Below are 20,278 nucleotides of genomic sequence, written 5' to 3'. Positions count from 1 at the left end.
CGGTCTGCGGGAGCCGGCGGGCGGGGGTCGGGTCGGTGCCCGACAGCCCCGCTTCCAGGCGGCCACCCGCGGCAGGGCCTTGCCGCCCGGCTCGGGGCAGCCCTCCGGGTGGCTTGGGAGGCTGCGCTGGGCTGAGGGGCTGTCCTGGGAAAGGGCCGGGCCTGCCTGGCTGCACCGGGGTGTCCCCAGCTGACAGGCCCTCACCGTGCCCCCGAGGAACGGCCTCGTTCGCCCCTTTCTCCGGTGGGTTTGGAAACCAGGCAGCGCTCCCGAGGAACGACGTTCAACCTTTTCACTGATGGATCTGGAAACGCGCTCCCGAGGACGGCGTTGCCCGCTCTGCCGACTGCCCTCCCTCCCGGCTTCAGGAGAAAAAATAAACAGCTCATTACTGCTTCCAGCCACCACAAAACACTGCGTGTTTTAGCAAATTAATTGGAAAACAGAGGCAGAACCTGAGCAGAGGCGCGAGTCTCGTCTCTCGGTCCCTCAGCCTAAGCAATTCTGCACCCACTTCTCGTCCTCCCGATCCCCTTTTTTCCCTCGGAAGCGCCCCAAAATTTCATCGTGTATGATCAGGAAGGAAGGAAGAATCTGGAACACAATGATTAGCCCTGATATTTTAATGGAAATACTGCACTACAATCAAGTTTACAACATTTGTATAGAAATCACATGGGTCGTGGGCCGAGGATCACATTACAGAATACAAAAAGCAAGTTCAAATAAAAAGAAAAAAAAACCAAACCTCTGCTATTGTACAGGCTGGGAGCAGAGCTGGGATGTCAGATGTAGGGAGGGCGGCCGGCCGCCGAAGGCAGAGGTCTCCCCGCGGCGTATCCCGGGGATCCGCGCCAGCCCCCCTGGCGCTCAATGACATGCAGGCACAGACTCCTGGGACAAGACACCCACCAAGCAGCAGCAGCAGCTGTCACTTCCAACCTTGTCAAAAGTCTAAATCACCCAAGATTTTCGCTTCCAGATCACCTTGAGCATACAACAGGAAAAATAAGGGGGAAATAGAGAGCGGGGGAGTGCGCGTGAAACCTCTGAAATGGAAGAGGACACGCAAAAGCCCCTTCCTGCCCGGTTACAGCGAAGGAGGAGAAATGAGACAGGTGACTTATTGCTGGCAAACTGTGAATATTCCCCGCTGGGCTCTTCCCTCTCTTTCCCTCTCCATAGGAGGCTCCCGTTCAAGATCTGCCTGCTGTACATTGGCTGCCAACGAGTAGTGGCCCCTCGGGGCTGCGCGCTTCCACCCCGGCTCTCCCGGCTGCAGAAGGGCCGGTGAGGCACGCGTCCCCCTCCGGACCCGCTCCCCAGCCTCTCCCCAGCTCTCTGCCCGCGGAAGGGAGGGGAGCTCCGGTGCCAGGAGGAGAGGACCTGCTGTCATGGAAAAAATAAATCCCTGGGAGAGGTTTAAGCAGCAGCAAAGCCCTGCTTGCAGCTCCCCAGCCAGGGACAACAGGAGCTGTTTTGGGTGCTTAGGACTGGCAGCATGGGTTTGTGCAAGGAAAGCTGCCTCCTTTGAGGAGGAGAGACAGTGCAGTTGTGTCTGTCGTGGCTTACGAAGTCTGTGCCGACTTCTTTTTTTAAAATCGGAATCTTCCCCCGTGTTTTAAATATCTGCCAGCGCTAAACTTCTATACTTAAAAAAATATATATCCCATATGTGGATTTCACTAGTGAAATGCACCGAGACCCACCCACCCCCTCGCCCTTCTCTTGCACGCACGCACGCACCGCACACAAACACACACGCAGAGCAGCTCTGTCAAATACTGGTTTGGTACTTCAGATGATGTTTTCTCCAATACTGAGAGGGAAAAATACATCAGCACAATCAGTCCCCGCTAAGCAGCTCAGCAACACTTCCCAAAAGCGAAGGTCCTTGGAGCTGGAAGACTAGGTGGATAAAAATTACCCACCAGGAAAAACAAAAATTAAAAAAATTTAAAATTATATAATATATATTTATATATCTTAACAGACTGCTTATACCTCGGTTGTGTTAACCGCAAAACACGCACGCTGCCTCTGCTTTTTCCTCTCAGATTGTGAAGCCAATCATATAAAACGTTCGGATGTGCCCCCCGCCCCCTTCCCATCCCCCAAAACTGCATGCTGCACGGTGCCTTTCAGACCAGGAACAAGGGCTGTGGGTGAGCGAGTTGTCTTCCTCCAGTTAAGAACAAAGACATTATTTTTATTTACAAAAAAAGGAGAAAAAAGTTTCCACACAAAAGCACTACAATGATAACTCCCTTTGGTAAAAAGTGTAATAAATGTCTCCGTCGGTCTGTCTGTTGGTACTAATTCTCAAGCCACCTGGTACTATGGTACACAAGAAGCTAGTACAGTTACGCTAGCACATCAAGCATACTTCCTTTAATAAAAAAAAAACCAAAACAAACAAAAAAAACCCCAAAAAATTGACAATTTGTACATTTATTTACAAAAAAGGAGGGGAACATGTTAAAATCGTGTTGTTCTCTGTTGTGTGTGTGTACGTACATGTGTGTGAAAAGCTGGTGCATGGCACTAGGAGAGACTAGTAAACAAGCAGGTACAAAAAAAAAAAAAACAACCCAAAAAAAACAACCCAAACAGTTCCACTGGCACTAGAAAGGACAGACCGATCTGCACGGGGTGAGTCCAGCCTGGGGGGGAGGAGGGGGAGGCGAGAGGAACCCAGGGTCCGCTCCGTGAGGTGGCGTGGGGCTGCCCCAGGGCCCCGCGCAGGAGCCCGGCCGGCTGGCGGCAGCGTCAAGGGAGGAGAATCCGGTCGCGACAGGCACCTGGGGATTTCGGGACACATCCAAGCGGTCCGGTCGTGGAGAGCCTCCGGTCCTCTTCCCTCGCCGCTCAGGGCCTCCGGGGAGTCCAAGCCTCAACACTGCTGGTGTGTACGAGCTCGTTGTGTTTCTCTGGGATGGCTCAGTTCAGAGAAGGGTCCTTCCCGCCCTCCGGGGACGCGCGCTGAAGTCAAAGGGCCGGCGGCCCGCGGTCCCAGCGGGCGCCGGCGGAGATCCGCGTCCCTACAGGGAATCCCGCTGGTGACAGGTTGTACCAGCCACGCACTAGTCAAGTGGCCATGTTACGGAGATACACAGTGAGGGGAGAAAGGCATCTTCCTCCTTTCCTTGATGCGCGCACACACACACACATCTCCCGGGCTCTTCCCTCGCCCCGGGGGAGTTTTACGGTGTCTTGAATATTGTGCCGTATTTGACGCGGTACTTGTTAATGCTGACAAAGTGCAGGGTCTCTGTGTCACAGGTGGTGGTGCAGGGCACCAAGCCCTCCAACCCTTCGCCCATTAGCCACTTGTTTGTCTCGGCTGCCATTTCGCGGGACACGTGCTCCTTGGTCCATTTGTCCACCCAGGCCTGGAACCGCTGGTGCAGCCGCTTGCTCACTCTTTCGTGGGACTGCAGAAATAGGAAGAGGGGTTACAAAAAGGTGGCTTCGTTCCCCCAAAACTGCAGCAAAGCTCAGCTGCCAGTCGACACAACCGCGGGGATCAACAGCCAGAGGGAATTTGTAAGGCAGACACCAGCCCTTGCTAACAGCAGAGGAAAAGCTCCGACAAAGGCCCCCGGTCTCCTCTCCAAGGCAATTACAGTGGCAAAATGAACTCGGGAATACCAAGAGATTTGTGCCCTTTGTTTAATGCAGCAGCTCTCAGGCTGGGGACACAGAACATATCCTGCTGGAGCCCGAGAGCTGCACGCCCAGCACTGCGTCCCTTCTGCATTGCCCAAAAGGTGCTGCCTCCTCCTCCTCCTCAAGCAGCTGGGAGCCGAGGTAGACCCCGGACCAGGCAAGCCCTGCTCCCCCCAGCCCTCGGGGTCTGCCTCCAGCCGCCCACGGAGGGGCACGGTCCCAGGAGAGAGCAAGCTCAGCAGGCATTACACGTCGGGGGACCCAACTGCTTCGGAAAATTAAGAACCAGGTCAGGTCTAAAAGGTCTGAGAACCACTGGCTTAACAGAAGCATCAGGAGAGGAAAAACTGCGCACATCTTAAGTAAAAGCATGTGCTTAAGGAATGTAAAATCCAGGACAGATGGTTTGAAACCATAGCTTGAAAACTATGACTACAGTCATAATTGAAAACAGCAAATACAATTAAGCCTCAAGATTAAAACTTATGTATTTTATTATTTGTTTTGTTCTTCTCCCAAAGACTGACTGCTTCTCAGTGTTAACTGTTAAAGCCAATAGATTTGTAGTTCAGCGTAGCTTCTGCAGCTCCTTCGGTGTACTTCAGTAACCGAGGGGCTATGCTGCATGCTATAAACTTAGAAGTTGAATAATTTGACTTACGTTCAGATTCTCTGTGACAAACACTGGCACATAGTATCCTGTTTATGATAAAACTTTTCCTTGAGGTTTGTGCCAGCTGAATGGGATACAGGGAATTCCAACCAAATTCCTCAGTATCGGCATTTTAAAGAGTCACTAATGAAATAAAACACTCATCTGATGTGAAGTGATTTTGTCAAACTGGTATTCACAACTAATGAGATAAAACCATTGTTTGTATTTCATCAGCAAGGAAGAGATGGTAAGTAAGTTGTTTTGTAAGTCTAAATACATGGCTCCAGCGGAGCTGAGAAGGATGATTTACTAGGCAGGAAGCAGCGTGCACCTCTCCCACTCCCTCATCTCCCAGTCAATTTTCTCACTGATCAGTAGTTTGCTCAGAAAAGCAAATAATTAAATAAACTGAAAAGAATCTCTGCAGCTACAGAAGAGACTACTGCTGACAGAGCCTCTCGGGTACCTCTGCTTCTAGTCGCTTAAGTCAGTAACTTTTGCCTGAATTTGGCAGGTTTCACTTTCTTTTACATTCTAAGCAGTGGCATTCTGCTTAACATTGTGTTTCAAATAGATTATAATAAAGTTATAGTGGAGTATTTCAAACCTCAAGTCTAAATAGCCAGGCTAGAACTGGAATTTGCTGTTAAAGCTCCCTGGTTTTCTATATTGGATGGAGATATTCCCATGGGATGAGAAAAATAACCTAGTGTCAAAGCGTTCAGAAAACCAAATCAGCTTTCTCCAACTGAACCCTTCCGAATTTGGCCGATCTGGAGTCACATGCCGTTTTCATCGTGAATAAACCCCAACCTTTACAGCTCAAGAACAGCCAAAGAGCTGACACTCCCTTCCCCTCCTGCATCTCTGCTCCCCCGCCTCCCCACCTATCCCAGTCACCTCCTCCTTCCCTTGCCCCAACAGTTATTTTTGGCACAGAGAATCAAAAGCAAATTTGAGTAACTTCAAAAAGTCGAATTCCAATTTAAATCAGCAATCACAAGCATTGACTGCTAGATGCAAGATGTCACAGACCCTTGGGTCCAGGACTTCCAAGCCCTGGAGAAAAAACCCACGGGGGCCTCACCCCTCCCACCCTCGCCACAAGACCAGCTTTTCTAGAGCTGCTGCTGCATGTTGGCCGTGCTCTGCCGTGCGGGAGTGACCCGAGGACTCTCGCTCTCCGTGACTGTGGGGACAGGAAACGATGAGGGGATGGTACCTAGAGGGATCCACAGGGACAGAAGGCATTTGATGCTCTCGCTGTCATTGCTTCCTCTTTGGGGAAGCCCTGGAAGAAGAGGCACTCTCACACATCACCACAAGAACATGCAGAAGACGGGTCTTCCCTAAAACAGGGGGACCACCCATGGGAAGTACCTCCTGGAAGAAATTTGAGAGCTTACGGTCAAAACCACTGTCCTACCATAATAAAATTCTCTGGAGAGAAGGGAGGACAGATGGGAGGACGATGAGAGTTAGAGGTTGAAGAAGAAAAGATTACACCTCAGGAACGTTCAGAGGATCTTCAGTGCCTTTGGGAGGACAAAATAGCACAGCATCCTTCTGGCAACACAAAGACCGCTAACTGTCGGGATCCCCAAGGACATTTCATCTGACTCTCCCCACCTGACCTTTGGGGGCAGGGGGTCCCGGGAAACACCAGCTGCCCACCCCCGTCCTTCCGCTCGCTCCTACCTGCTGAGCTCGCAGCAGAGCGGTCCTCCTGTACATGTAATCCTCCGATTTGATCACGTACACCATCTTATAGGAGTTCAGTTTGAATTTACACTCCAGCTTGTCCAAGCTCTCCACGTTCTCCATGGACTTCTTACTGTTTCCCTCCTTCCCTTCCTTCTCCTGCTGCTCCCGACCACGCTGACACTTACGGATCCGCCTCAGATTCCTGCAAACCAGAGAACCCCTCTTGGAATTAGTGCTCACCCTCTAGCACTACCAGGCTGGACTAGCTGGTGGATCTGTGCTGGCGCCTCAAAAGCCTGGCAAACAGCCTGGGGCACAACTGCCCGTTGCAGTCATTCAGGCTCAGACCCCTACAACAAGTCAGCCCACGGGGTTTCTCTTATTTCTGAAATTATGGCTATTGTGCAATCAACTCCCTGCTCATGAAAAGCCCTGACGTGGCACCCGCTGTTTTCAGGTAGAGGGTTACTGTAAGCCCAGGCAGGATTACAAAAAAAAAAACCCCAATCTGGCGAGTCACCAGCCCTCGCCCTCTCTGCCACCCGCGGACCGTGCCATCTCTCAGTCACTGGAGAGCAGGAGCCTGGGGCGGACCCACAGCCTTTTAGGATGAACAGCAGCACGGTACCTCTACCCTGCCAGGGTAACGGCTTCTGTCGTAGCGTTAAAATACAGGCAAGAGTGACCGCCCAGCTCTGTGATGGAGCGCGGTCGCTCTGCCCTCTACGGCCAGATACAGCCCATCGGGTAGGGTCCACAGCACAGCCTGGCCACCCACCTCGGCAGGAAGACCGGTTTCTGGGCCAGGTGCTCCCGGAGCTCGGGGGAGGTAGAATCGGAGTTGACGTACCGCTCCACGTAGTCCGACCAGCGCTGGAAGCAAGCACAGAGCACAGATCAGCCACTGCCTTCCCACCAAACAACATGGGATGGTTAAGGAGGCTAAGCTCGAAGTTGTACGGATGAACACAAGGTCACTTTTGAAGGCTCTATGCATCTTACTCCCAAAAAGGCAGGTAGAATGTTTCTCTATAGGGTTTTGAGGGTTTTCTAACACAAAATAAACCAAGAAGGATTTGCCTACTCACATCACTGAAAGCTTTACAGCGTGTCCTTGGTGTTTCTTTATCTTGTGCTAACGGACCACAACAACAGCCAACTGGACACCCTCGTCCAGTGCACCCCTGACCATCACAGCCAGCTCTCCGGACAAGCTGCTCTTACCTCTGCTTCTACAGGGTCATCAGAGTTCTCCTCTTCTGTGTCCAGCAGTTCAATGGTTAACTGAACTTGACCTCTGCTCTGAATGAACATCAGCTATAAAGAAAAGGCAGAAGGGACTTCAATAAGAGGTTTCAAATAGAAAAAACAGCCTCCACTTCTCACTGGGGCAAAGGGAGAATGAAGCAAGTTGGCATAGCTTTAAGGGAAAAAAACTGCTTCCCACATGCCTGACAGCAAAGGGAAAACACTAGCCAAATTGCACAATCTTTGAGGAACAGAAAAATTGTAAAGCTTTTTGAAAATCTTTCTTTTTGTTGTTGTTTTTGGAGTGGTGCAGGTCCTTCTTGAGCCCCCAAAATAAGTTTGAGGGCAAGGAAAGAGAGATTACACACACAGGCTTTTATCCAAAGTACTTTACTCGCTCAGAAAGGGCCTGACCACTTCCTGCATCTTAGGCGAAGGAAGTATGGATTTGATTAGCACAGCGCACCAGGTTTATTTAGCAATGTATGCAGTCAGCAATGACTTAATGCCCAGTCGGTATTAGCAGATCTCCCCACAGTCAACAAAAGTTGAGACACAAGAGAAACGGGAGAGTTCGAGCTAACAAATTAAAACCAGTGACAGCAAAGTAGTAGATAGGACACAACCCAAAGATATTGTGAAGCACAAGGGATATTCATTGCTGTTCCAGGAAATATATTTCTCCTTGAAACCTCGTTTCTGAGGGGCCCTTACAGAACCTATGTGCCAAAAGCTGGGGACACGCCACCAAAACTTTCCTTTCAACTCTCAGAGCTACAGAAACTCCTCAGGGCTCTTGGGTGCCTAAACAAGGCTCCTTTTTTAACGGACTGGTGCCTCTCCCTTCTTAAAAGGCATCCCCCTCGCTGCTCACTGCTTTTACAGTTCACGGCCCAGTTTTACCTTAAAACAGTTCTCCTCTGACATAAGCTGCTCAGCTTTGCGCTGGTACGCGACCTCCAGAAGAGTACGAGAAGACTGGGAAGCGAGAAGACCTCCTGTTGCTCCGTTGTTGTTCTCCGACAGGTAGAGGTCTGTTACCTGCACGCAGATCTCATCGCTCACTATGTGCTGGAGCTGCAAAAAGGAAGAACGCAGGGAAGGTGTTCATCAGTGAGTCTGCTACATGCCCCTCAGCACAAAACAGAAAGAAACGAAGATGTAACCGTGGGTTTAAGCCCAAGCAAAAAAAAAAAAAAAAAGGCTGAAAAAGCAGAAGTTTAAGGCTACATTTTTAGTAGCTTCTTCCACTTGCAGATAATTTCTGCGGCTATGTAAAAAAACCACAGTATCTTTAAAAAAAATTAGCAGGTGGCAAAGTACAGCTACTCAGAGAAAACCTACGGGCAGGGAACATCCTGATCAGCAGCAGAGGAGGAAGGGCTAGAGCACCGTGACATAGTGTATCCCTGCCACAGCAAGGCGCTGCTGCTGCGTCTGAGGAGAGGGGTGGGAGATTTAGTATCAAATCCTTATTTTGAACAAGTTTAAAAATGAAAAGTCGCTCGACTGTCTTTTGAATTCAGTTAATCTCTGGACTGAAGTACAGGGCTTCTGAAAAGCAGCCTTTCAAGCCATTCCACTTCCAGCCCCTTGTGTCTGTTTTTGTTCTTTACACTACAAAAAAGCACATGAAGAATTTTTCCTTGGTCACACATTCTTCCTACCAGCCCAATAAAAGGACTAGAGTTTAACAGCCAGAATGAGCTACTCAAACAGCCAGATAAAAGAGACAAAGCTTTTTAGAAAAGGCATGCACTGCTCCTACATCACTGGTGAAAAGGAGAGAAATTCTTTAAATGCCATTTAATTCTTTTTTCAAAGTTAAAGCAAGATTAGCTCTGGAGAAGCTTTGAAGTTGAATACTTACATCCTAAAACTTCTGGAAAACAAAGGGAGAACTCTATACGCAGAAAGAGGATATTCTCAATAATTTAAATATATCAGAAATTACCTTTTATCATGTCTCTTTACATTAGTGTTAGAGCTGGGTTAAAAACACCCAGAATTTACCGGCTTACCCTTGAAATTCCCCATTTAGGCATACAACGCTCCCCCTCCAACGTACGCCTGGGCTCCCACTGCAGCAAACAACCCAGCTACTTTCTCTACCCCGGACCATGCACCCTCCAGCCTTTACTGGCAGTCACCTGTCGAACAATGCTCTGGATCAGCTTGTCCATGGTAAAGGCGATGTAGGCGTGAATGGTGAACATTTCGCGCAAGGAGTCCTCGTACTGCGACGAGTCCATGTTCCCATCCAGGAGATTGCGCACCATGTCCAGGAAGGCCGGGTAATAATCCTCAACGTCGATGTCCACTGCAACAAGAGAGAATGGGAGAGATGAACCCACCACCGCCAGGAAGGGTTGCTTTGAGTTTTGGTCCACACACTACGCAGTCAAGCTGAAGAGATACTGGAATAGACTTAAGTTTGTCTTTTATAGACATTTAAATGAGTCCTTTTAAGGCCACGGGTACTTTCATAATCTCTTGCTTTCTAGCTCTAGCCTTCTCCATGAGGTATTTATTTCTGAAAGACTTTTTAAAAAGCTTTTAGTTAGGGAAGACAAGGATACTTTAGATATGCAAGTGTAAAATGAAAGCTCTTATGAAATAACTGCTGCATATTACCGTTCTGCTATTTGAGTCCCACGTACCCCACACCTTCTCATCTCCTCCCTCAATTCAGTGCTGCCCCATGATAATAAAGAGATATCCTCCCATTTTAAAGGCCCACCGCTGTAACATGCCTGAAGACACCAAGTAAGCCCTGTCAACACGCTACGAATAAAAGCATCTTTCTTCCCCAGCCTCCCACCAGAAGTCACTCACTAGGCTCCTTCAGTCGCAGCTGGATGGCAGGACTGTCGCTCTTGTCTCGCTTTATGCCCAGCACTTCCCTCTCCCACTCCCTTTCCCGCGTCTCCTCTTCGATCTGCCGCTCGGCCTGGGTGCAGATCCTCAGCAGCCGCAAGCACAGGATCTGATGCAGCCGCATGAATATGTACCAGTTGCTGTTCACGTAGAAGAGATTGTAGACCTCATCCATGCCTCGTAGCTTCTGGGCCGTTGTGTTGTTGAACATCAGCTTGGTTTTGGGAGGACTGCCCCCAACACCGTTGTGCTTTTTTGCAGCCCCAGTAGCTTCGTCCACATCCATTTCCTCTTCTTCCTCCTCTTCCACATCCGAGAGTTCACCTCGCTGAGCAAACAGCAGGTCTGGAATGAAGTGATACATGATCTGCTTGATCTTGTACTTGTCCTCTTTCTGGATTCCCGTCTGCCGCTTCACGTGGTGGATGATGAGGGAGGCAGCGTCTTCCAGGATCTGCTTGTCTTCATAGGCTAGTGATAGGTGTGGGCCTGTGGGGACTCCAGCATTGTCTTCTGAAGCCTGCTCTTGCCTCTACAAATGAGAAACACAGCACAAAAATTAGTGCCAAACACCTCTCTCCACCCAAGAGCCTTTCAGAAAGCTCTGCCAGTGGCGCTGACGACTTCTCTGATTGAGCGGTGAGGAACAGGAACTGAAACTACACTTGCAAACTACATAAGCTTGAGGGAAGGAAACTATTGGTGACCATCTTACCTCATCATAGATGCTTTCAATCTCATTGAGGAGACTCTTTGACCTCAGGACCTTGGTATCATTCTGCTTGAAGTTGATGCCCTGGTGGTCCAAGGATTTCAGGTAATACTTCTCATTCTGCTCTCGCCAGACTTTATTAAATCCTCTCTGGGCTTCTCGCCACTCTTCCTCTTTCATCTTTAACCTTGGATCAAGAAAACAAGGGTGAGCTAAGAGACATAAAGATCCCGCTCTGAGCACATAAGGAAAACCTAGGCCCGTGGTTCCTGGCTAGCGTTGAGAAGAGCTGAACTCCTTATGAAGTGGGCATAAATGAAAGCCATCCCACAGAAGGGAGCTTTACAGGAGGGGCACCCTGCACACACTCTTCCTAACAAATCCCTCTGGACTTCTCTCATGTCTAAGTAACACAGCTCAGGAACAAAGTAGCTTGAAGGCTTGTGCTTCTCCCCGCAGCATGCCAGGACAGCTAGAGGGTTTAGCGTCCCTCTAGCCCCACTGTCCGCAGCAGGGAGAGGGGCTGAAGGGAGGGGAGAGCCACAAGAGCTTGCCCAGCTCTCTCAGAAATCCCCGGAAAGTCGTGTAGCTCCAGCTGCTGAAAAGGAGTAGCTTAGTTTGGATGATTAACAAAGTTATGGCCTTGCAGCAACCCAAGCTTCCTGGGAAGAGGCTACTGAACCTCGACTCAGTATCTCAAGCAAAGCACCCGATGCAGCTCAAGACCCGGCTCACAGGGAGAGTGTCCTTGCGGCAGGGTGGGGAAGCTGTGACCTTGCAGGTATCCTGGGCAAGGCTGCTACCCCCAGCTCTCAGAGCCCTGAGACACAGGAGTGACAGTCCCACTGAGATGGGAAGTGTCTGGGGAAGAGTATCTTCTCCTTACACATCTCCTTGAGCTTCCCCAAGGAGCTGCAGCATCCACTACCTTTTCTTGACCGAGGAAGGGGAGGTTGACAACAGAAACTGGACTGGGAATCTGAGGGTAACACGGCCACCGCAATCTGAGCCCACAGTCACGTACAGCCGCGGGATTTGGAAAGGCATCAAATCTAGCCCTGGATCAATCCACACAATCGTTTCCTCATCTTACACATGATGCTGACATCGGGGAAGAAATAAGGTTTAAGAGGAGACAACATCCCTCCAGCTGAGCTAGTAAGGTTTTTGTTTCAGAAGGGTAATTCCCTCTTCTCCTACGAAGAAAGGCTGAGAGAGCTGGGGTTGTTCAGCCTGGAGAAGAGAAGGCTTCGGGGAGACCTTATTGCAGCCTTTCAGTACTTAAAGGGGGCTTATAAGAAAGATGGGGACAGACTGTTTAGCAGGGCCTGTTGTGACAGGACAAGGGGGAATGGTTTTAAACTAAAAGAGGGGAGATTCAGACTAGATATAAGGAAGACATTTTTTACAATGAGAGTGGTGAGACACTGGCACAGGTTGCCCAGAGAGGTGGTAGATGCCCCATCCCTGGAAACATTCAAGGTCAGGTTGGACAGGGCTCTGAGCAACCTGATCTGGTTGAAGATGTCCCTGCCCTCGGCAGGGGGGTTGGAGTAGATGACCTTTAAAGGTCCCTTCCAACCCAAGCTATTCTATTCTTTTTCTAGGTGATTATAATGAAATACAGCAAACTGACCAGAACATAAAATGCACTTCTTAAATTACAGCCTTGTGGAGGTCACACCCTTTAGGGGCAGAAAGTAGCTACTTTTACATAAACCTGGATCACGTATGGTACGTCATCCTTCGGTAGAGCCCCCAAGGCAGGGTGCTAGGGCAGTCAGTACCTTTTCAACACAATGGGAACAGCCACGGATGGGTTCTTCCGAAGTCCATCGATGATGTCGGCTGCTTTGTCAGCATATATCCTCTGGAGAGCCTTGCGGTGGATCACCTCCGAAGTGCCACCCAGAGTGTTGTCCAGCCGGAATTTGGCCTGCTCCTCAGCAGACAAGCGCGAGAGTTTCTTTTGGATTGCCTCAAGGACGCGGATCGTTGCCAGGTTGGTCTCCAAGACAACATCCAGCTGAAGCGAACAGTGCATTAGCCATCGTTGAATAGATAAAACATGATACTTCACAGAGGCTAACATTTAAGTGACATGAAACAAGAAGCCGTGCATGTTTAACAAGATGTTCTCAAGCAGTACTTTCCATGTTCGGCTGCTCTAAAATAATCCAATTATATTTTATGTGCTACCTAGATAATACTGTGTAAGAATTTAAAGGCTACTAGAACGATACTGTTAGGAAATTACATTTTCCACCTGGGAATAGAACACAATTGACAGTTACTCTACAAAAGGACGTGCTGAATCTGATCGTATTCAGGTAATTGCCAAGCTAACTTCCATTTCGAGTCAAGATGTCAATCATTTAACACCCTGAATGTATCACTTTTCAGATTATTACAGGGGAATGCATGTTCTCGTGCGCTACGTGGGCAGTAAGAACAGAAAAGATGCATCAATTATATGCTGGCCATTGAACAACTTCATCTGGAGCGGTGTGAACGAAGAGCTCTGCACAAGAAGTGAGGGGCAGGGCTGGTAGCTTGGAGCAAGAGGTGATTAGGCAGCTGCTGCTTCTTGCATTAAGACAACACAAGCTTTTATGCAAAAACCAGGTGACAGACACACAATAAAAACAGATTCCAAGCAGTAGTATTAAAGGTGTAATTATATCAAGATCGTTAACTGTTCACAGAACGCCAAGCTTTCTGAGACACGAATCAAGGAGAAACAATTTACCTCGAAACGCTCATCCTCGCACCTGTAGATGTGCTCTTCGTATTGCGTCTTCTTGGAGCTCACGAACGTGGAGTCTTCGGACCAGGACGGGAAAGAGACCCAGGTGTCATTCAAAACCTTTGAGGGAGAAGGGGGAGACAAGAGTCACAGTCAGTCTTGGAGGGTGTCACAGTCGTCCGGCTGAGCCCAGTCTTCTGACGGAAGGATGTAATTCCCCAGTTGCAAAAATTGTATGCCCCTTCCAAAGCCCAGCATTCAGGCGGCAACCTCAAACAGCCAGAACTGAAACGTCCAGGCAGTCTGAAAAATTCGTTAGCTGGAGCTGTGAGAAAAAACTTGCAAGAGAAGAGAAAAAGAAAGGTGAAAGGAGCTTTCCTGTTACTTTGGATTAGTCAACTGCAAGCAGCTGGTTCCTCATGTGTGTGATTCACCATCGACAACACTGGGTGGTCATCACATCAGACATGACTGTTAAGACAGTACGTGGTTTCTACCTCCAAATAAGGCTAATTGGGAATATAAAGCCATACCCCAGCAACACCTTTCCTGACAAAGCAGCTGAGCACCTGCAGCTTTCACCACCTCCAAAACAGGAACAGAACATTCAAAAAAACCTCAAAGAGGCCAAAGGCAAAGAAACAAGGATTTTGACAGGCAGTCTTGAAAAGTCAGGCCCAGTTTTCATAAACCTGAAGCCTGAAAACTGAGTCATTAGATTCTCACAGGAAGAAAAGTTTGTAACTGCATCACACAAGACACTTTTGAGAGACATGTCAGAACTTAGATTAAAAAACTTACAATTTTCTCTTGCCCAGGTTGTTTTCACTATCTTGCCACCACTTCAGTGAACACCTATCACCTCTGCTAACTGCGTGACTCGGTCACCCACATTTGTCCTCACCTCTCAAGGAGTGTAAGGACACAAAAACCGCGATGTTCCCAAGTGGCAATCCCCTCGCTATTTGTTGCGGGTGCCACTGCAGTCACCCAGGGAAGGGATTTCTGGAGCTCTCCCCTCCTCCAGTGAACGCTCCTAAGCAGCACGTTTATTAACTGGCCTTCAGCAAGAGTCCTGCTCACTCACCTCCAAAACATTACCTTCAACACCAGTGAAGGAACAGGATCAGCCAGTACCATTCCCACTTTGATCAAAAGGTCATTACAACACATTAAAGGACTCAATGAGTACATCTGATCCTGCAGGACTTTGTTGGGAGACTGGCTCTGACTCTTGACCAAGAGGGCTGGTTCCCTGTAGGGAGCCGATTTCCCGAAGCAACGCACCATTTCTGAAGACAAGAGGTCATCTTAGCATTTCAGGTGGAAAGAAAGAAGCATGTGAGGGATATGGGGGAGAATCTATCTACGGAAAATGTGATTTTCTTTTAAGGTTGGACTAGAGACAACTCTGAAAGCAGACTAAGTGGGAATTTGGGTAAAAAGGTAGCAATAATCCTGAATTACGAACTGCCTTGTAGAAGATCCCTGAGATCACATTAAGACCGTGCAGAAAACTAGTTCTGCCATTTCCTACTCAGAGTTTTTAAGTTTGTAATCTTAATGTTCTTTTCACACGTTCTACTATGTAAAACATCATACATATCTAATGCCCCTACATTTTATTTAAGTAGTTAAACATCACAACTATTTGGTGGGGTTTTCCTCCAGCTGCTCTCCAATGCTTCACACAACCCTTTCACAAGCACCACTGGAGAAGAGCTGATGCCAACCATCAAAGCCACGTGGGTACTGCATCTCCCAGTCAGCTTCCAGCATAACTCATTCCTAGACTGACGCCTCACCCCGTGCAATAGCTTCTGGACACGATCCAGATGTTTGCAGGAGTGCCAAGTGCTCACTCGCCACTAGGAACACCTCAGGGCACGCTCACCTCGGGCTCCGACACGTACCGCGATGATCCCGAGCCAGGATGGTATGCCCGCACACGCCTGGGTGCAGGAGCAGCGTGGCTCAGCGCTGGATCAGTGCTAACCAGATCCACCACAACAGGCAGCTGCCCGGCCCCAGCTCCAAGCCCAGCACCACTGCCAGGGCGCAGGCAGCAGCACAACTCTGCTGCACGAGAGCAGACGTGCCCTGACATCCCCGGGAACCTTTATCAGCATAGCGCAGGGATATAAAATAAACTCCTCGTCCTGTTCTTCTGTTCCGCTCGTCCTTGCTCCATCCATCCGAAAGGGCTGGGAACAGCCTTCCTCTGTCACACAATTCCCACCCAAGAGCAACTTACCTCTTTACACAGCGGAGTCCGCCCCGTGCACTTGGGTTGCTGGTAGCTCTTGGGTAAGGCTCGGTAGCTGGAGCCCAGTCTTTTACAGGAGGCATAGTCTATCTCCATGGCAATCCCCTCGGTAGCCCGTTCCTTCGGGTATGTCTCCATGTGAACAGACTCTTTATACCCCAGAAAGTTTTTAAACCAAGTGAACAATTCTGGGAATTTCCTAAAAATAAAATGAATGAAGTGAAAAACTAGCTAAGCAGAAATCAAACACCGCTGAGCTGCGATGCTGAGGCTATAATTGATTGCTACAGACAACGTCCGAGAAGACCCTCTGAATTATCAGCCTGGTGAGAGAGGACCCTCTCTGCTCAACCCCACTTCCACAGAGCCTGATCAAACGGGAGGCGAGTACCTCTTTGTTGGTCAGGTGGTGGATTGCTCTCTCGGTGCAACTAAGGTGCTTTAGTGTTATCCCCCCTCATTGCCAAGGATACACAGGCAAGCACCGGTACATCCCCCACGTGCCTCGTGGGTACCGTCCCCGCGAGAGAAGTAAGGAACAGCAGCCAAAGCTTTCACTGCAGGGGCAGCACCCATTGCAGGGTCACGTCTAGGTCTCCCAAACTACCCTGGTAGTGAACTCGGGCCAGATCCCTAGTTGTTTGCCAATGTTCTTCACCTTAAAACAGACCTTCCCTTTCCAAAAGCAGCAGGAAGAAACTGAAAAGCGATTCTGTAACTACACGGCAAAAAGTTTAGTGCTGAGCCATGGCTTCAACCAGTGCTGCCTCCCAGACTACACAGAGCAGCACAAATTGTGAAGAAGCCTTTGCCTGCAAGGCCCAAGTTCACCTGCTTGTAGAGAAAAGTTTTCTGAAGAATTTATTAGTCTAAAATAGTGCTTCTGTTCAACTCCTCTTATCTCATGCAAAGCTCCAGCAATATAAGGAATCGAACCTGTTACTGAGGCTAATTGAATCACTGCTCATTTATTGCTTTTTCATTACATGACAGAGGATAATGTCCAACTCCAGAATAAGAAAACTGTATTATACCTTTCCCAATACAAATATTCACCCTTATAGCTAGGAGCACAGATGGTAGATGAGAGAAATCCAGAATTTTTTGGTCGAATACTTCACCTTTCCTGGCTAAAGGTAGCATCCTGCTGATGCCTGACTAATTCCAGTGGAGCTACAGGAGGAGTGGAAGCTCCTTGGGGAAGTTTCTTTGCACAGTAGCTAGTGTAATGGGGTCCTGAACCCAATTTATGTTGCTATTGCCTTCTCCCTCGGAACCCGGAACTCAATTCGCAGGAAGAAGGAACATTAATCTTGCTGCCTAAAGTTGATGAGAGGATATCGGTTGGTTTTAGCTGATTAATACAGAGTTGTTCTGTACACTATTGGTGATTATGGAAGTCATAATTTCTATTTAAACTATAATAATCCTTATCATTTTTGGCTACAGGACAGAATTCAACTGCTTTTTGCTTTTTTGAAATTTTAGTGAGTTTGTATCTGCACTCTTTTTTAGGGGACATTTCCTGTGTAATTAGACAACCCATCTTTTCTTGAGTGAAATAATTCATGATTCCAGAGTAAGAGACTGCAACAACATGCTGCTAAATAATTCTGTTTGCTCTTCTGAAAAAGGAAAAAACACAGCAAGCAGTACCAGCGCTGCTTTTGAATGCTGCCTGCCTGCCAAGACATAGCTAGGAATCCCTCTCTCGCCTCCTCTCGGATAAGGAATAGAAAAGGGCAGTGCAGAAGAGCATGAAGTTGGAAGGAAAACTGAAGCAGGGCACTTACAGTCCTGCTTCAGTAAAGGAAAAGTCTGAAAGCCTAAAGCACACGGCACCTGCACACAGTATTAGCCACTGAAGGGCTTCCAAGAACTACCGGTATCGTCCTGTCCGTACAGCAGCACATGGCACCTTACCACGTACATTCGTGACACTCGGGCCGAGCTGGAGGGAATAGGAGAATGCACTGCCACAGAAGCAACTCGTGCAATCATTTAGTGGACAGACAATTAAGCAGTGGCAAACTATCCAGCTAAAAGTCGAGCCAACCAACAGCGGAGGAAGTGGGCAGCGCATGGGGACTCCATCTCAGATGTACTTTGGGGCCAAAGAAACCACCGCCCAGCTCCCAGAGCGGCGTTCCTCCTCCTCCTCCGTGCCACGCAACCACAGGAGATGCATTCCCCTGAACGACCACAAAGGTTAGCGTTTCTTTCCTGGCTTTGCAACAGAAACAGACCAAGTGGATTAAACTTCTCACCTCACGTAAGGAAACGGGCTCCACTTACCCCAGGAACGGAGAAACGAGCTGCACGAGCTCAGCCCGGGAGATCACCTCCTGGTTGAAAATAACCAGGCAGCGAAGGAAATTTTCATACGCTTCTGTGCTACGCAGAGCTTTGCGGACCTTACAGAGAGAAGAAAAGAGGAAAACAGTTGCTGTCAGGGTGAGGTCAAGCTGTGTATGCTATTGCTGTCCAGGAGACCTGGATTCAACACTGTGCTTCCCACCGATGCACGGAGATTACAGATGGAATGAGAACACAAATCTTTTAAGTGTGTTGAACAGAGGGTAACTTGCCCCGTACACAGGGCCAGACAAACAGATACCGACGTGAGCCATCTCCGTGCTGGGTATGCCCTGCAACATCAGCACCCGGTGCATTACTCTGAAGAAAGGAGTTGCAAGTGAAGAACCAAATCTCTCAAAGAACCCCTTAACAACTGGATTACGAAATGCTGGAATCATGGACAACGTCAGTCGTAACTGCAGCACCGAACGCACCCAGGTTGCCTTTAAACACCAGAGAATGTTGCAAGAAGGGAGCAGGGGTAAGAGACCTGTGCCTTGGGTAATACCGCGCCAGCCTCTGCCTGCGTTACAGCTTGGGTTTTGACAGAGAAGCCAGCTTCTGTAACCCTTATCTTCACGGTACGAGGAAACCGAACGATTCATCCCAACACCATTACCTTTCCCACGAGAACAGTTAGCATCTACTCATCAGACGGAGATCTATCATCATTAAGATATTCGTCATTACGGTTATAATTCTACAGCAGGGATTTCTAGGTTTACTCATGTTAACACCTACACATCCTCCGAGCAATAGATTGGTTCCCAGTTACCATTAGTTGGTCTACAGCACGCTGCAAAATGCACCACGTCATCAGGGAGCAACCAAGACTTTCATCAACACATGAGTATTACTTAAAAGGCTTGTTTATGTTCACTATATACTCCCCTCTGAGCCGTAAGGGAATGTGGACATCTTAGAGAAGACACCAAGGTACCACTTGGAAACATCCCACATACCCTTCATTTGTTCTGTGTGGTAAACCAGCAACAGGTAACAACTGTGCAATTAATTAGATTCATCTCTCAGGGAAAAAAAAACCCAACGTCGACATGAATCAGCCGCTTTGTAAACTGAGCTCCCACACTGCAGGCAGCTGGTTGCGGATGGGTACAGCAAGCTGTGCCAACACAGCAAGACACGCCACGCACATCATCGGTCGTACCGGGATTTCATAAACGTGAAAAAAAAATTGGAGTGCGTGTGTTACAGGAAAAAAATCCCATTCCTGCAAATAAACTGCATCAGCAGCGCGTGAAAAGCTGGAGAATGATCTTTGGGGAAAAGGCACAAATATCCACGTAAAAAAGATCACCAACCTTTTAAAAAAATTCAATGGATCTGACTTAGAGGTCGCACAATACATCTGAAGTCAAGCTGACAAATGTTATCAGGGTGGTATATATATCACATACTTCACTGTGATAAAAATCTGGATGTATACACGCTAAGAACATAAATCAATGACGCGAGACGGCTTTCTCTGAATCGTGCTTCTCACCTTCTCAAAGAAGAGAGATTCTGTCCCCACACCATGTTTGCTGGCTTCTGCCAAAGACTGGTCTTTTAAACCAAGCAGCTTCGGTTTCTTCTGTTAACAAAAAACAGAAAGGCAAGAAAAAAAAAAAAGGACTGTTCAGCAGAGCAAAGTGCCATATTTGATTATCTATCACACAAGGGTTTTAGTTTCCTGACCCCACCTTTTGCTTTCAAATAAAAGGAACGTGACTTTTTTGGAAGGAAACTTGCATGAAAGTGTGTGTCACAAGTTAATCTAGTAAAGGTTAATCAGTAGCATAGAACTCCAAATATTTTTTAATACACTGTTGCATTCTTTTCTGTAACTAGTTGATTGAAACAGTCACTGGTTGCAACGTATCTCATTTTTCTAACTAGTTTGCAGAATTACCAAAATAAATCTGTTTTTTTCCTATCACTCACCCAGTTCTTTAAGTCTTACAGCTCCCTAAAATTAGTGTATTCCTTTTTCTCTCTTGCATTCCACTGCAAGATCCTTTATTTTCCCCATACCAGCACTGC

General features: G+C 48.3%; 1 protein-coding gene across 2 annotated transcripts in view; it reads right to left on the bottom strand.

Moving 5' to 3' along the window:
- Window positions 1-608: 608 nt before the first annotated feature.
- SIN3A (SIN3 transcription regulator family member A) overlaps window positions 609-20,278 on the bottom strand; it is a 37,925-nt gene continuing 18,255 nt past the window's right edge. For both annotated transcript variants that reach the window (XM_075160469.1, XM_075160468.1), the window contains exons 9-21: window positions 19,740-19,829; window positions 18,173-18,291; window positions 15,866-16,076; window positions 13,615-13,731; window positions 12,653-12,891; window positions 10,869-11,052; window positions 10,112-10,685; window positions 9,427-9,596; window positions 8,180-8,353; window positions 7,253-7,345; window positions 6,807-6,901; window positions 6,023-6,230; window positions 609-3,434 (exon numbers count right to left, since the gene is read on the bottom strand). In XM_075160469.1, the coding sequence (XP_075016570.1) occupies window positions 3,204-3,434; window positions 6,023-6,230; window positions 6,807-6,901; window positions 7,253-7,345; window positions 8,180-8,353; window positions 9,427-9,596; window positions 10,112-10,685; window positions 10,869-11,052; window positions 12,653-12,891; window positions 13,615-13,731; window positions 15,866-16,076; window positions 18,173-18,291; window positions 19,740-19,829 (2,505 nt within the window). In that variant the 3' untranslated portion in view covers window positions 609-3,203. The remainder of the gene's footprint in view (window positions 3,435-6,022; window positions 6,231-6,806; window positions 6,902-7,252; window positions 7,346-8,179; window positions 8,354-9,426; window positions 9,597-10,111; window positions 10,686-10,868; window positions 11,053-12,652; window positions 12,892-13,614; window positions 13,732-15,865; window positions 16,077-18,172; window positions 18,292-19,739; window positions 19,830-20,278) is intronic.

Source organism: Calonectris borealis, chromosome 11, assembly GCF_964195595.1.
Source record: "Calonectris borealis chromosome 11, bCalBor7.hap1.2, whole genome shotgun sequence".
Lineage (NCBI taxonomy): Eukaryota > Metazoa > Chordata > Aves > Procellariiformes > Procellariidae > Calonectris > Calonectris borealis.
The sequence above is the reverse complement of the archived record's forward strand: the minus strand, read 5'-3'. Positions and strand labels throughout refer to the sequence as shown.